Source organism: Melanotaenia boesemani, chromosome 12 (genome assembly GCF_017639745.1).
Source record: "Melanotaenia boesemani isolate fMelBoe1 chromosome 12, fMelBoe1.pri, whole genome shotgun sequence".
Taxonomy (NCBI): domain Eukaryota; kingdom Metazoa; phylum Chordata; class Actinopteri; order Atheriniformes; family Melanotaeniidae; genus Melanotaenia; species Melanotaenia boesemani.
In genome coordinates this window covers 9553835-9569233 of record NC_055693.1, presented here as the reverse complement: position 1 = coordinate 9569233, position 15399 = coordinate 9553835, and the positions used below count along the sequence as shown (strand labels likewise).

The following is a 15399-nucleotide window of genomic DNA, read 5'->3' as shown; positions in this document are numbered from 1 at the left end:
CTTATTTCCAAGCAGCCACTCTTTGTTGCAATCTTTAAAGTAGTCTTGCAGTAGCCGTCTGTGCTTTTTGAAGGGCTTTCAAAGCTTCTTTTCTGCAGATATTTGCAGTTTTTTATTTATTTTATTTATTTTTTATTTTCGGTGCGTTTTAGTCCTGTCCTTGTATGTAATGATTTCCAGAGAGATGTCACAAAGATAGATAATTTGTTTGCACTTTTTTTGTTGCACACAATGCCAAACATATTTCGACAGACAAAAAAAAAATTTATTCACCAGCAAGAAACGTTGCCGACCCCTGTACTAGACTATGTAAAGCACATGTATCCCTATAACGAAAGAATTCTACAGTATGTGTCAAGGTAACAAATGTCTCTAATATTAGAAAAAATATATTAAAATGGCACAAAGTTGCATGGAAAATGGCAGATATATCTTTAAATGTCACAACTGCTCTGAAAAATTTGGGTTTTGTCAAGTGGTAAAGGATAGAGCAATTATTTGCTCAACACATGATATAAATCATATTGTAGCAGATTTTTCCATAAAGCTTATTTCATTGCATTTATTTGTGCTCTCCATAGAAAGGCAAAGCACTAGCACTAATACATATGTATATATAGGCTACATACACATACTACGTATTTATGTAAACCAGACAAATATATTTGGATGTTATATACACATGTAAACATGCAAACACACAGACAGGATCATATATGCTAAGATACTTCCAGATGCAAACCGACAGAATGGTGGTGGTCAACCAACCGGACATTGTGATCATGGTTAAGCAGTAAAGGAAAGTCATAGTGATAGATGTAGCCATCCCCAACAATGAAAAGGAAACACGTATAACTGGAGAAATACCAAGGGCTCAAGGAAGAGCTGGAGAGCCTGGAAGGTGAAGGCAACAGTAGTACCAGTGGTCATCGGAGTACTGGGGGCCATGTCCCCCACACTGGAGAAGTGGCTCCAACAGATACCTGGAGAAACATTAGACATCTCCATCCAGAAGAGTGCAATCCTAGTAACAGCTAAGATACTGCATAGGACCGTCAAGCTCCCAGGACTCTGGTAGAGGACCCGAGCTTGAGATGAACAGCCACCCACCCTACCCAGGGGAGATGGGAGGTTGGGTGAGGGAAGCCAGTTTTTTTTTTTTTTTTTTTTTTTTTTATAGATATTGTAATTTTGAACTGTTTAATGTAAAAACTTAGTTCATCCTTTGAGTTCATCCTGGACTCCTTAAATCAAAAACCCACAGATTATGACAGGAGAGGCATGATTGAAGTCCCCAGAGTAAAGGAAGAGGGCCCGTGGGTGCTGTGTCTGCATCCTGATGGTGACCGAGAGCAGGGTCTCAGTGAAGGGGGCACGTAGGTAATATGGCCTCATGCTAACTGTCAACAGTTCAATATCTCTGCTGCACCGTTGTTCTTAAACAATGCAGTGTCCCAGTTTACACTACCTCACATTCGCAAACACAGCTAGCCCCCCTGCTTTCCTCTTATTGCTGTTCTCCAGTCTGTCTGCCCGCAGTAGATGAATGTTGTCCAGTAAAACCATAGAGTCAGGAATAAGCGGTGTCAGCCAGGTCTCCATAAACAGAAGAAACTACTCTCTCTGTACTTCCGTTGATGTCCTGTGAGCTCTTCCACCTTATCAATCTTGTTGGAAAAAGGTCTTATGTTTCCCATGATGATGGATGGGAGAACACGTCCAAAGCGCCTCTTTTTTCCCCAGACTTTTCCCGGCGCAAATAAGTATATAAGACTTGTATATAAAATACAGAAGCAGTAAGCTATAAAATAGTTAAAACTGTAGAAAAGAAAGGAAACAGGTAAGCGTGGTTGCAACCAGCAGCCAGCCGACCAGCGTCCAGTCAGAGTGATGCAGATGTAACTCAAAAGTTCTATCAAATCATACTTTAGTATGTGTACATCATCTCTACAAAGACCAACTCTGATAAAGGAAACAGAACAAAATCAGAGATTTTAGTACAGACAGTTTAGGCGAGTGTCTAAAATGGCCATTTTGGACCAGTTTGGCACCATTGGTTCTCAATATGAGGGACCTCAGTTTTGAACCTTTTAAGGGCTTAATTATTTAAAATAATATAAAAATAGAAAAAATAGAATTATTATTAATAGTATAAAAAACTAATACATAAATACAAGTAATGAAGACAAACAAATAAATAAAATAAATCATTTAGATAAAAAGAAAAACAATAAAAATGATAAAAAGGCCAAAATGAGTTAAAATGTTCAACCAAACTCAGGAGATGGAGTTTAGGATTTCTTAATATAATTATCTGGAACATTGTAAAGAGTTTTTGAGTACTGTATCAGGCTTATCAACTTGCTGTTCTTTATGCACCTGAACATTTTTAAAACTGCACCTTTTTCAGATCAGTCAAATTTAAATTTCACCACACTTAATTAGAAAATCAAGGTCTAAAATGAGAAAAAGAAAAAGAGCAGCTGCGCGAAATTTCAGATTTTTGTTTTTATCTGACATTAATTGAGCTACTGTATATTCAGCTGTTGAGGATGCCCCAAAAAGGTGAGCACAGGTGAGCAAACTGCTGCAAGAAACACACAAAGCCGGCTGAGTTTAACCTAAAAGTTCATCACGTTTTACTTTAGAAAAACAGAAAACACAAGTGAAATATGACTTTTTTGTGTGGTAGATATTAATGATGTTAGAAAAACTGAGGAAAGGCTCTGAGGGTGTATGAGGCCGATCTGACTGCCTCTGCCAGCTTAGGTTCAGGTTATTACTGCCTCTGCCAACCCGGCTCCCTTTGTCCTCCTTGTTGAAAAACATGATTAATCCTGGTGAGATCATCAGGCCTGCTGTTGTACCACTGTCAGGAAGGTAATGAAAATGGCTCTGTCACAAAAAGACCATTGCTGTATCAGTTTACCTTGTTCCCAGATAACTTTTGACAAGTGCACTGTTTCTTCAAATATATTTCACACACACTCTAACACACTCTGTGTTTGCTCAGACCTCATTAGGACAAATGCTGTATCAGGTACTTTCAACACTGGATTATAAGTGTTGTATTACATTTACACACGACTGCACAAAGCCGCTTCAGTCACAGTCTCACACCTTTTACCTCCATCAGTGGATCCAAGGAGCATCTTGACCGAAGCTTTAAATCTCTTACTTGTACTGCTTGCCTCTCGTTCTTACCAAGCAGCTAAAGATTTGTGTGTAGTGACAAGCAACCTTGTTTTTATTGAATCCTGGATTTCATATTAAGTCATACAGCAGTTTGTATAAACAAAGAAAACATGAAGAGAGTTAGCAATTTTAGATTTAATGTTGAGTTAAAAATAAACTGGATAAGTCTGCACATAAAGAACGTAATTACTTTGTCAGTCTTTCATTTTCTTGTCTGAACTTTCTCCCCAAAAATGTTTTCTATACCATTGAATGAAAGGGCCCATAGTACCTGCCATTGTGGTTAAAGATACTGAAATCATCATGAAAGTAGTCCAAATGTACTTTTAAGATTCTTAATCTCTGACTTCTCTTGGATGAATCATTGTAGGCTCATCTACAGTCTTGGTTGATCCTAAATAATTTTGTTTCGATTTTACCTAAAAAACACTATATCAAAGGGGTGTTGAGGGACCATTGACCTCAGTTGGAAAAGGGTGGAGTGCTTTCTCCAGGTCAGGATTGAAGTCCTGCCCCTGGGATCTTGTTCACAAGCGAGGGAAGGATGGAGGGGGAGATTGACAGGCGGATCGGTGCGGCGTCTGCCGTGATGCGGACTCTGCATCAGTCTGTTGTGGTAAAGAAGGAGTTGAGCGAAAAGGCAAAGCATTTGATTTACCGGTCAATCTACATTCCTACCCTCAGGTCACAAGCTGTGGGTAGTGACCGAATGAACGAGATAGCGAATTTAAGTGGCCAATTTTTTTTTTTCCGCAGGGTCGCCAGGCTTTCCCTTAGAGACAGGGTGAGAAGCTCGGTACGGATCGGGCTCAGAATAGAGTCACTGCACCTCCGCATCAAAATATTTAACTTTATATAATATTGCAACTGATTTTGATATTTTATTTTTAATATAACCGATATTTAGGCTTTATCATCATTTTTTCATGTAGTAGCCCTCCAAGAAATTTTCACATGAATATATAACAAACAAGGTGTAAATTAGAATAACAATTATAACACCACTAACAAAGAGTCTGTAAATGCTCAACAAATGTCCACTGTTCCATTTCACATTTGTTCAGATGGTGTCATATCTCATATCAATGGTCCATTTTCCCAATTTATTTCAAATACATTTTCTTTAAGTCTCAAAATATGTCAGTTTTTCCATAATAAGGATTTCCTGGACTATTTCCAAGCACTTCCTGTTTTGGAGTATTTGAACCAGTTGCTTGTGGCAGCTTTCTTACTTGCTGCGAGTACAGATCCTCTTACATTTCAGCCTTTTCACTATTCCCGAGATGCATCAAGTATTTGGGATTTCATATCCCAAGACACTCTTTTACAACTGAGTTCTCATCTTAGGACAGTCCCAGAAGATTTGTGCATGGTCTACCTCCACGCTCCCACATAGTGTCCAGCAGTCTTGTTGTATTGCAGGTTTGCTAGATTTTATCTTTGGTGTTCTCTGATTACCTTATTTATTTTTTCATTTGACCTTATCTCTTTTGTGAAATAATCCCTCAGCTGCGTGTATCTGTAGAGGTCTTTGTTTTCTTTGTAGACCTTGGAAACTCAGGAATTCTCCACCTTCCAAAATTGTACATATTGCTGTCACACACATACTGGGTCGTACGTCCCTGGCTTAAATTTTGAGTCATACACAAACCACCTCAGAGTGCCTATTTCCCTTTTAAGTTTGTATTTTCTTATTGCAGTTCTCCATATTTCTAGTGTAAATGCTACTAATGGGTTCATAGCATGTCTCAAAGCACCTATCAAGTGCTTATTCCCCGCCAATATCTGGGTTTAGTAGCCCTGTACTTCCTTTTCCATTTCTTTCCATTTAGATTCATAATCAAGTCTATACCAACAGGCCAGGTTTATTACCAAGATGTTTATTACAGCAAGTTGTACCAGGATCATACTGCTAGGGTGCCAAGAGAATATTAACTAGTTCTCATCATGTTATGTTTAGATAAAAGTTTGTAACACACCAGCTGTCTCTCCTTTATCACTCATTTATTAAACAGTGAACTCATGTGATGTTGCCACTGCTGCTGATTTGAAAATATCCTACATTTTCCGACACTTGCCTGCCTCCTTCTCTACTATCTCCCCTTTTCATACTTTTTATTCACAGTCCGGTTCTCCACCACATTTCTCTGCATTTCAGCTGTTCTGCCCTGCGTGCTTTGCTTTTGTTGATCATTTAAAAGAAAATATTACCAGCATTTTGACCATTCGCAATTATTAGTGACAGCTGACGGGCACAAATTATTTGTCTGTGCAGTCAGCCCAGATGTTACCAAAAACTATTAACCTAGTAAAATAAAACCATTAGTGACATAGTAAAGCATGTTACTATCATCTTGTCAAACCAACAATACAGAGCTTAAACCAGAAGCTCATAGCGAGCTTGCTTAGTCCCATCTACCGAATATGGAACTTCTCTCTATCCATCATCAGCACCTGCTTATCTTTACCAGAGTCTCAGCTGACATTTGGTTAGAGGCGCGGTGCACACTGAGCAGGTTGCTGTCCTTCACAGGGCTGACACATGGAGACAGACAACTGTTCGCACTCACATTCACACCTTTGGGAACTTGGAGTCGATAGTTAACATATGCACTTGCTGAACTGTGGATAGAACATGCAGACTCAATAGGGTTAGGCTCAGAGAATTGATGCATATGTTTTTCTTTATTTTGTATTAGATTTTTGTCTCTTCCAGAAAGAATGTTGAAATGGCCAAGGTGGTGCAGCAGACTGATTCCTTGACATCAGCTATTCCCTAAAACTAACATAACTGATTTAATACACATGTGGAAAGCCAGTGAGGGGTCATCTTGTTTTTGGAACACAGGCAAGCTTCAGTTTCGCTTCTGAGCACACATGGTGTTGGTTTGCAGCCTTACGAAGCAAAAACTACTAAGTGGGGAGCTGAGCTGCACTTTGGAGAAATTGGGAATCCTGCACTCAGAGAAGTAGGAATAAAATCTTCTGAATTGTGTCTCTCTTGTCTCTGTGTTTCTGCAGCATCCTGTTTGCAGACATTGAGGGTTTCACCAGTCTGGCATCGCAGTGCACAGCACAGGAGTTGGTGATGACTCTCAATGAACTTTTTGCCCGCTTTGACAAGCTGGCGGCGGTAAGGATTCATTCACATGCATGCACACATTATGTGCAGAAACTGTCCCCATTTAGCATAATTTTATTTCAGTATTGGTTTTTTTCAGCGATGTATGTTCATCTTCTGCTTTCACACTATAATTAATCCACTAAATGTAAAAATTGCTGCCATCTTGAAGCGTAAGTTGAAGGTCAGGCAGCTTCATTCCTTTTCTTCTCTGAAGAAGTTCTGGGTGGCTGTGAGTGAGGTGAATAACTCAGTTAAGAATTATGAGGTGAGTCACTTCAGAACTCCCACTGAGACTTGCTGAACATACTGTACAGGATAATAGACTGAGATAATAGCTGTGAGAACTAAATCCTTACACTTCCTTTGCTTTTACTTGGGCCTGATGTTTTATCTTACCAAGGCTGTGCAAACATGTCATGTGTCGCACATGCATGAAGACTTTGCATGGCTTGTACAGGCAACCTCTCTGCACAGCTTTTGTACCATCAGTACACCATCTTCATAGTGAAATGTTACATAAAAACATTTAAGTTTCTTGTTACGAAGTTGTACTTCAGCCCACACAGTACGTCAATATGTAAGAGGTGGTGCTAAAATGGCTATCAGACAAATCACTTAAAACTCATTCATAGAAGGGATTGCAGTGTTCCATCACAATTAAACAGAGCTTTCAGAACTTCAGCCTTGAAGCAGCCAGCATAGAAAACACAGCTGAGATGAACTACAGATAATAATGGCCTAGTTCATAGTTAATTTGTAATAGCCTGTTCATGGTCGCAGGTAGAGCTCTACCCAGGAAGCCACTAGATACATTTCTATGATGCACAATGACGTTTTCTTTCATGTAAACTGTGCTTTGTTCTAATTAATTTTTTTTACTCTCCTCAGGCCTTTTAAAGTATCAAATAAAACCTTCTGAGAATGAATAGGCGTGTTTAAGTTCTTGTTTAGCTTATTATGCCTGAAAGGGTCTTCTTGTTTTGTGAAATTATTTAGCTGTCTTGCATGCACTGCTCTTTGCAAACACAGATTTTTTAATGAAGAAGATGTGATTACTTCTCTAGCCTGTAATGTAGTTATGCAGGTGCCACCATTACCTTGGAACCTAATTAATCTTTTTAAGGGTCTTGTGCAGTTAAAAAAATTGGTTCAAATTAGCTTTTGCAGCAATCCTAGCAGTTCTTTTAGAAAGTTTGCCAAGTTTTCCCAACCTCAGCTTCATATCTATTATTCCACCCAAGTCAGATTTGTTCTAACTTTGTTCTTTTAAACTTGTGTTACAACTTAGCAAGTGGCTACATGAAAAGCAGTTTTCTATCCTATGATTATCTATACAATTTTTATGGAATTGGCTTAGATATGGAGAGAAAATTGACTGAAAATTATTATACAGCTAAAAAAAACTTGATTTGTAAACTATTTTGTATGTAACTTTGGGTATTTGCAAATATGTGTTTGAATACACACACACACAAATACTAAGCAATTTCGCAAAAAAAAAAATGAATTCACTCTTATACAAATTACAAACTTTCATATTTTACATAGATCATTTTTTTTTACCCGCAACCTCACAAATAATTTTTTTGTACACAAATCCTTTGATTTACATGGAAAGACTGAATTACACAGATCAGGACACGTATACCTGTTCATTCTCTTGTCATGCATCAGACTTCTCAGTTTCACACATGCCGGCTTTAAGTGCTGTTTGAAATAACTAATTAACTTAAAACTCAGAACTAACTTTCTGAGTGGGAAGGACATTTTGTATGAGAAAATAGTTTACTATGGATGGATGGATGAACAGACACATGCATAGATATCTAACAAGGTCATAGTCAAATTTATTTATATAGCACAGCATATTTATATATTTGCAACAACAATGCTGCTGAAAGTACTTTATAAACTAAAATACAACAAAAAGTAAGTAAAATATATGACACTAATACAATAAAACAATTTAAAAAACACAATAAAATAATGAAAAAAACAAGACTTAAAAACATTAAACTAAATGTTTTAGTCAGTGTGTGTTAAAGGCCAGTACTTCAGTAGAAATGTGAAATGTTTGTGGTTTCAGAGTCTGGGATCTGCTGCAGAGAAAGGCCCTACCATGTTGAATAAAAGCAGTGGAGAACTGGACCTCATGGTTCTTGCTGTACCATGAATAAGAATCAACTCAGAAAGATAAGGAGCTAGGTCATTAGGTTAGTCTAAAACAAATAAGATTTTACTGGATCCTGTAAATAATATGAAGCCGGTGTAAAGACGTCAACATTGAGATTATATGCTACGTTTCGTACCAGTCAGCAGGCGACGGCTGCATTTTGAGCCAATTGGAAAGACATTAGCAGGAAGATATGGCTTTAACTTAGCTAATTGTCTCAGATGGAAACATCTAGATTTGACTGCTGCACTCAAATCTAGCTTTTTAAAGTTTAAAAGAACCAAAGAAAATGATTCATTAATAATATTTTTGTGGTGGCATAGTGAGTTACTTTGACTTCTGTTGACTCATGTTGACTCTTCCTATTCTGGTAGTTATTGATATGATCTGGTCTGTGATCACAAGAATTTAAATAGTGTTTGGAAATCATGGATAAAATTACCATCACCTGGCTTCTCTGAAGTCTGAACACAAACAAGCTAAGTTATCAGTAAGCTCAAATCTCATGGGGTCCAAAGCTACAATAAATGTTGATAAAAATTTTAAAGTTTACACATGTGGAAGGTCAGTTCATCTGCTACAGTCTTATGCACTTGCAGTAACAGAAATATTGACAATGACAATCTACTGGTTGAAAAGGAACCTGCTGTTTTTCAACTTTTTACATCTTTCATCTTGTTCCTTCTGTATTATAGGTGTTTCACCCAACAAAAGACAATTATACAATTTGCTGCACCACTTAATATTTTACATCTTTCAGACTGTTTTCGTAGACCTGTAAACATATCTATTTTATATCATCCATTAGCATCCTGCTTCCACACACCTGTTTATAGCCTATTTTTAATACCTGAGGCTCAGCTTCTTAAAACGGCACATTCATGAATATTGATCATTTTGTCTTATCTAAAACCATCATTGTTTGTCGAGCTAATGCTCAATGTATGCCATTTGTTTATGAAAGGTGAAATATTGTGCTGCTAATCAATATTTATGAGTGAAACGGACATAATGGCGTTATAAACCTGGAACAGTGCAACTGATACTTTAGTGTCCATGCCAGATGTACCTTCTGTCTGTGTACACATGCACAGCCACCCCCCGAACACACACACACACATTTTGTGCTCCTTACACAGTGGGTCTTTTTGTATTTTAAGCCATGTGCCAGAGAGATACTCAGGTGGCTATCATGAGACAAAATATTCTCCCAAGCCCTTAGGGTCCACATACAATGGTTGTTTCATGTTGTTAAGAGATCTTTGAGGTTTAATGCTAATGTGCAAGACTTCTTAGGTCTTTAGAAATCCTGCATTCATATTTATGTGTTTTACAGGCTTAATTTAAAAATATGCTCCTTATAACAGCATGAAATGTAATAATTTGGCTCCAGTTTGTTCACTAGATTGAAAAAAAAATATCCCATTTCCAGTGGAATTGTAGATAACCAGAAAAGGAGTTCAAGTAGAGAGCTTTAAAATTATAAAGGCAAGTTTTAAAAGGATTATAAAAACTATTAAACTATTACATTTTGTGAATATATGAGTAATTACAAAATTCTGAAAGTACTGTCAGATTGTAATGTACTGATAATATACTAATATACTAATAATATTAACAACATGGAGGAACTACAGAAGTATAAAATGAAATGTCATTGTTTTTTTTTTTTTACAGATATTACGATGCAAAAACATAAGTGTAGAATCAGTGGCAACATTAGGAGCAACTGATTGAGGTTTCTAAAGCTCCACATCCAGATGAGTTGAAGAAAAGACATTTAGAATGTAGGATGGGAGCAAAATAAAGAGCAAGAAAGAGGAAGTTGAAACCATTTCTTGCCTTGATTATTATGCAAATTAAAAACCATTGGCAAATGAAATGGACAAACGTGGAGAGTTAAAAAGGACACACAAGAAATGACTCTAACTCAGCAATGTTTTCGTCCAAGCAGGGGCACGTCTAGAATCTTTTTCATGGGGGGCCCAGCTAGTGCCAGACTGGGTAAAGGGGCTGGTACATGTAAATGTTACATTTTCTTTAAAAAAAAAAAAAAAAAGGACAGATTTAGGAAATAATAATTATCCCAACTTAAATGGTCATTTAATGTAAAAAGTAAAGCAAAATTTTGAAAAATTATCAGCTATTAATATGTATATTTTTTATCAGTAATTCTTTGCTCAGGGTAATCCTGCATTATATGGCATTGCCATACAAACACGCACACTTCATAATGAAAAAACATGCTTTGAACCAAATCACAAGTTCTAATCAGTGCTTCTTCAACATTTAGTTGTTATATTTGGTGGTTTTATAATGTTTACATCCCTGTTATAAAATGTAAACATTGTGGGTATTATCGCTTAGTTGGTGAGATGTTGCTGTATAAATGCTGCATTAAGTTCAAGAACGTGGTAGTGTTGATGTAGAACAGCATATAAAACAACATATAGAGGTACATTACATGCTGCATTCACTTGCACTGGGGCATCTGTGATTTGCCCAGGTAAACGTCAGTTTCCCCACCCCTCTGACCCCATCCTTATCACCAAGACATAGCTGCAGCAACATGTTCTAGTCTCTAAAACCACTCTAACTGGCTTTCAGACATATTGGGAAGTGGAGTGTATCTATCACTTCACAAGTCACACTTACTAACCCTGCCAAGTTACCCTGACACGATCCAATCAAACTGGATGTGGGTGAGGTTGGAATTTTTGGAGTTGGACCAAAATAGAAAGCAAGTTTTTCTTCAACATGAATGCTGTCATTAGTTGTGGGATTGGGAGTACAACAAGTGAATATCATTCTTAAATTAAAGACTGCTTGTGATCAACTGACCAGAGCTTGTTTTTTTGATAGTCAGGTGTACCTAATTTATAAGAAAAGCCATGAAAATGTATTAATATTTTCAAATGAGCCTTGAAACTATAAATATGTTCATACTTAATACAAAGATTTGTAGTTTTATGTTTTTTTATTCATTTATTTTTTCTCTTTAATTTAGCAACACAATTTCTTTTAAAAAATGGCTAAATATCTTTCAGTTTGATTAAATTCAGTTGGGTTCTGCTCTTAGAGGATGCTTTGAAAGTCTCTCAAATCTAAGCAGCTCCTATGTATAAAAGTAGGCTGTATAAGAGCGTTGGGGCAGTCACCAAAAAAAGAGCATGACAAACTTTGTCTGTTCTGTTAGCGCAAGGCAGATTTTTTTGTGTTGCAGGAGAGTCAAAAATTCCCATCAAGGTGATCCAGGAAGTGTTTTCATCAAACAAAATGAACTTGATCTTATTTTTATAAGAATTGGCAAAATTTTATGCAGTCAGTTTTGATGTAATTTAAACAGTACAGCAAAAGTTACATCAGTCGTTACTGTTTTTATGTGTAGACTAAGTATTTGTATCTGCAATGAACAGGAGAACTAACTATATTTACCTCTTTGTTAAATTCTTCTATGTACTGGTTTTTATTTGAAATAAATAGTCCTTTCTTCTTTTTCCTGTTTCGTGCAACAGGAGAACCACTGCCTGCGGATCAAGATCCTGGGAGACTGCTACTACTGTGTGTCTGGGCTGCCAGAGGCGAGAGCCGACCACGCTCACTGCTGTGTGGAGATGGGCCTGGACATGATTGAAGCCATCTCGTAAGTTCCTTTGCATGTGACTTTATAGAAAGTGGTGAGCAAAATGAAAGATTCTGTCTCAAGTCCGCACCCAAGTGTAGTTTAGCCCGTGATCATTTCATCCAGAAATGCATAATTGCATTTGATGATTGAGAATCTCTCGATAGTTTTGATTTTATTATATTGCAGTTATTTATTCCTTTTAGTATATTTATCATATGTATTTTTTATATATGTAAAGCAAGCCTTCCTGGTGGTAACATGAGTGTCATTGCACCTAAGAGCTATCTTACGAAGCAGAATGACCATTTAGGTGGTCGTCAGCCAAACCAGTGGACCACAACATTAATCGTGTTATGGCATTACCACCATATTTAACTATCAAGCAATCCAGAGGTCTGAGTGGGGCTGTGTTCTTTCTCTGCCTTTTTCTCAGATCATTTGTCTTTAAAAGTTTTATGAAAATTACTGGGAGTATTAATCAAATTTATTTTAGGTGATGAAGAGATAAAAAAGCCTTTTAACCTTGTCAATATTATACACCATAAGCCAAGAAAGTAGTCCTGAATCAAAATTTGTCTCTCACCTGCAAACAAAAACAGGGCTATCATTGTCTACACAGAATGATTTGCAGGAAAGAACTTTGCAGAAAGATTTAAAGTGAAAACACCAATATATGAGTGAGCTGTAGGACACCTCAACATCAGCATGCAGCAAGATGCTGATGGTGGAACTAGGCTTCGTTATTAACACTCAAAAGCATGTTGCGTCATTCTGGCAGGCTGGTACGGGAGGTGACTGGGGTGAATGTGAACATGCGAGTTGGCATCCACAGTGGCCGGGTGCACTGCGGGGTGCTTGGACTCAGGAAGTGGCAGTTTGATGTCTGGTCCAATGATGTCACGCTGGCAAATCAGATGGAAGCTGGGGGCAAAGCTGGGTAGGCCCATTTCATTTATGCTCACATTCACACTACCTGCAAAGTCGTTCATTTCATTAAAACCAAATAAAAACTTTGCAAAATTTATGGCATCTTGATAAGAATTTTTCTCTGTGTGCTGCTCTCATTTTCAGGCGCATCCACATCACCAAAGCCACTCTGAATTATTTGAATGGGGACTATGATGTGGAACCAGGAGCAGGAGGAGAGAGAAATGCCTACCTGAAGAGGAACAACATAGAAACTTACCTCATTGTGGGCTGCAGCCAGAAAAGGGTACAGCACTCAGGACCGTCTTACATGCTAAACTGCACATATCTAATAAATTTAAAACTCCTTATGTAAATTTAGTTGAAGCAGCATCCGTTTATTTTTATCAGAAGCAAGAAAAAAAATAACATAAACCAACACATGTAAAAAACTTTTCATGCAGCGATTATACCTGATCATTTTTATTTTGGCCTCTTCCAGGGAAATCAAACCTTCCTCTTTAGTTGGTACTGTAATTGTGCATCCTGTAGTGTATTCAAAACAGCTGCCTGCTGTTAGAAAAATGAAGTTTGAACTGAGATTTAACTCTGCATTGAGTAAAGAGGGTGAAGGATTTTCCAGTCACACACTGGCTTAATCATTTAAATAAATTTTAATCTTGGAAAAGTAAGCTGATGTGTCCATATTTTGAAAATGAACAACAGGTGTTCAAAGCCTGCATTTCTGCATTTCTGTGCTTTCATCGCCTTTATGCAACCCTGAAAATCTTTATCCATCATTTAGCAGCTTGCTGATGAGTTGGGTAAAACAGTATGAATAAAATATCTGCATAAATGTATTTCCAAGAAGATTTTTTTTTTTTTTTTTTCTTCTTCCTGAACAGTTTTTTTTTATCATTATTATTATCAAACCTTTAGTGCTCGCAAAAGCTGAGCATCTTTACAAAGTCCCAAGTCCACAATGAAGGAAGTTTCTCTCACCTGCATTTTAGTTTTAAAGACATTTCCATGAAACACATTTTAAATATAGCTGCATAACTACAAGTCATTTTTGACCAATAATTTGAACAGCTTGTGCAGACTAAGCGTTCCATCAAAAGATCCTTTAAGATACAACAACTGCAACTGGATGATTTTCTTGAAGGTGAAGTAATATTACACTTCATGGTATATAAGCTAATTATTGGCCCTTTTAACTATGTTACAAACATGCACGCCTGGACCCAGTTTTTAAAACTTTTTTAAGGTCTAAAACCTTTCTAGCTTTCTCCAGCGTGTTAAATTATCCTGAAGCTTTTTGAATTTGACATATTTAATGCATCATAATATTTAAGTGCTGTTTTTAAAACACACAATTCTAGTCCATGTTTGTAAAGTGAAGTTCTGTCCTTTATTAGCAGCATTTCAGAGAGGATCAAGCTTATCTTTGCTCTGCTGCATGAGCTCTAGTTTGTTTATAACTTGACTTTTTTATCAGCTGTTTCTGTCCTCCGGCAGCATCACAAGCTGCGACTATAGTTAGCACATCATGTGATATCGTCCTCTTATTTTGCTGCCCATGCTAGAAAACAGAAGGAAGATTGTCCTGTTGCTTTTTATATTTCATAAAAAGTACATCCTCAGGCCTTAAAAAGTAAAACCATCACAGACACCATCTCTATAAACTTCTTACAATACAACTTCCATCAGATGTTTGTTTTCCTTTTTTTCCCATGACGGTAGTGAGAGGTACTACAGTAAAGATGCTTTTCTCGTTTTCCTCTCAGAACACGTATTAAGTAAATAAATTCTCCTCTGGTGCATTTAAAGCTTTTAAGATGGTCATAACATGATTATTGACGTGTTTTGTTGGTGTAAATGTGAATTGAACTCTGTGTTTTAAGTGTAGTTGTGAGGTATAATGGGTATAAAACACTTTGCAGGGGTGAGTGATGCTTTTGCTGCTTTGGTTTGATTGCTTTCACTGCCATCATATTGTGTTGTCAGAAAAATTGATGGAAGACCTTTCTCACCTCTGACGAAGTAGTCATGTAGCCCAGATGCAGAGGTGAGCAAATCTTAAGCTTTGCCTTTGCAAGCTGGACCAGACTACAAACATATGACCCTTGATTAACTACTATAACCACTTGTTATTAAAAGCTGTGAAAAAGACAGTCTTTTCCAAAACTTTAAGTCAGTATTCATAAATAAAAATAGAGGCAAAGAAAAAAAAAAGTTGTTTAATACTGAAAGAAAATCTATTTCATGAGTAATTAAGTTAACTGGTGACTAGTCAATGATGCTGTTTAGTATAAAAAGAGACTTCAAAAGAGAATGATTATTATCCATCATCTTAATTAACATTATTCTCATTGC

At 37.0% G+C, this 15399-nt stretch overlaps 1 protein-coding gene across 5 annotated transcripts in view; it reads left to right on the top strand.

The window, feature by feature from the left end:
• adcy5 (adenylate cyclase 5) overlaps positions 1-15399 on the top strand; it is a 103491-nt gene that overhangs the window by 65965 nt on the left and 22127 nt on the right. For all 5 annotated transcript variants that reach the window (XR_006012181.1, XM_042001034.1, XM_042001032.1 and 2 more), the window contains exons 4-7: positions 6217-6328; positions 12008-12135; positions 12896-13054; positions 13189-13330. Coding sequence is in view for 4 of the 5 variants with exons in the window: in XM_042001034.1 (XP_041856968.1) it covers positions 6217-6328; positions 12008-12135; positions 12896-13054; positions 13189-13330 (541 nt within the window). In the remaining variant the exon portion in view is untranslated. The remainder of the gene's footprint in view (positions 1-6216; positions 6329-12007; positions 12136-12895; positions 13055-13188; positions 13331-15399) is intronic.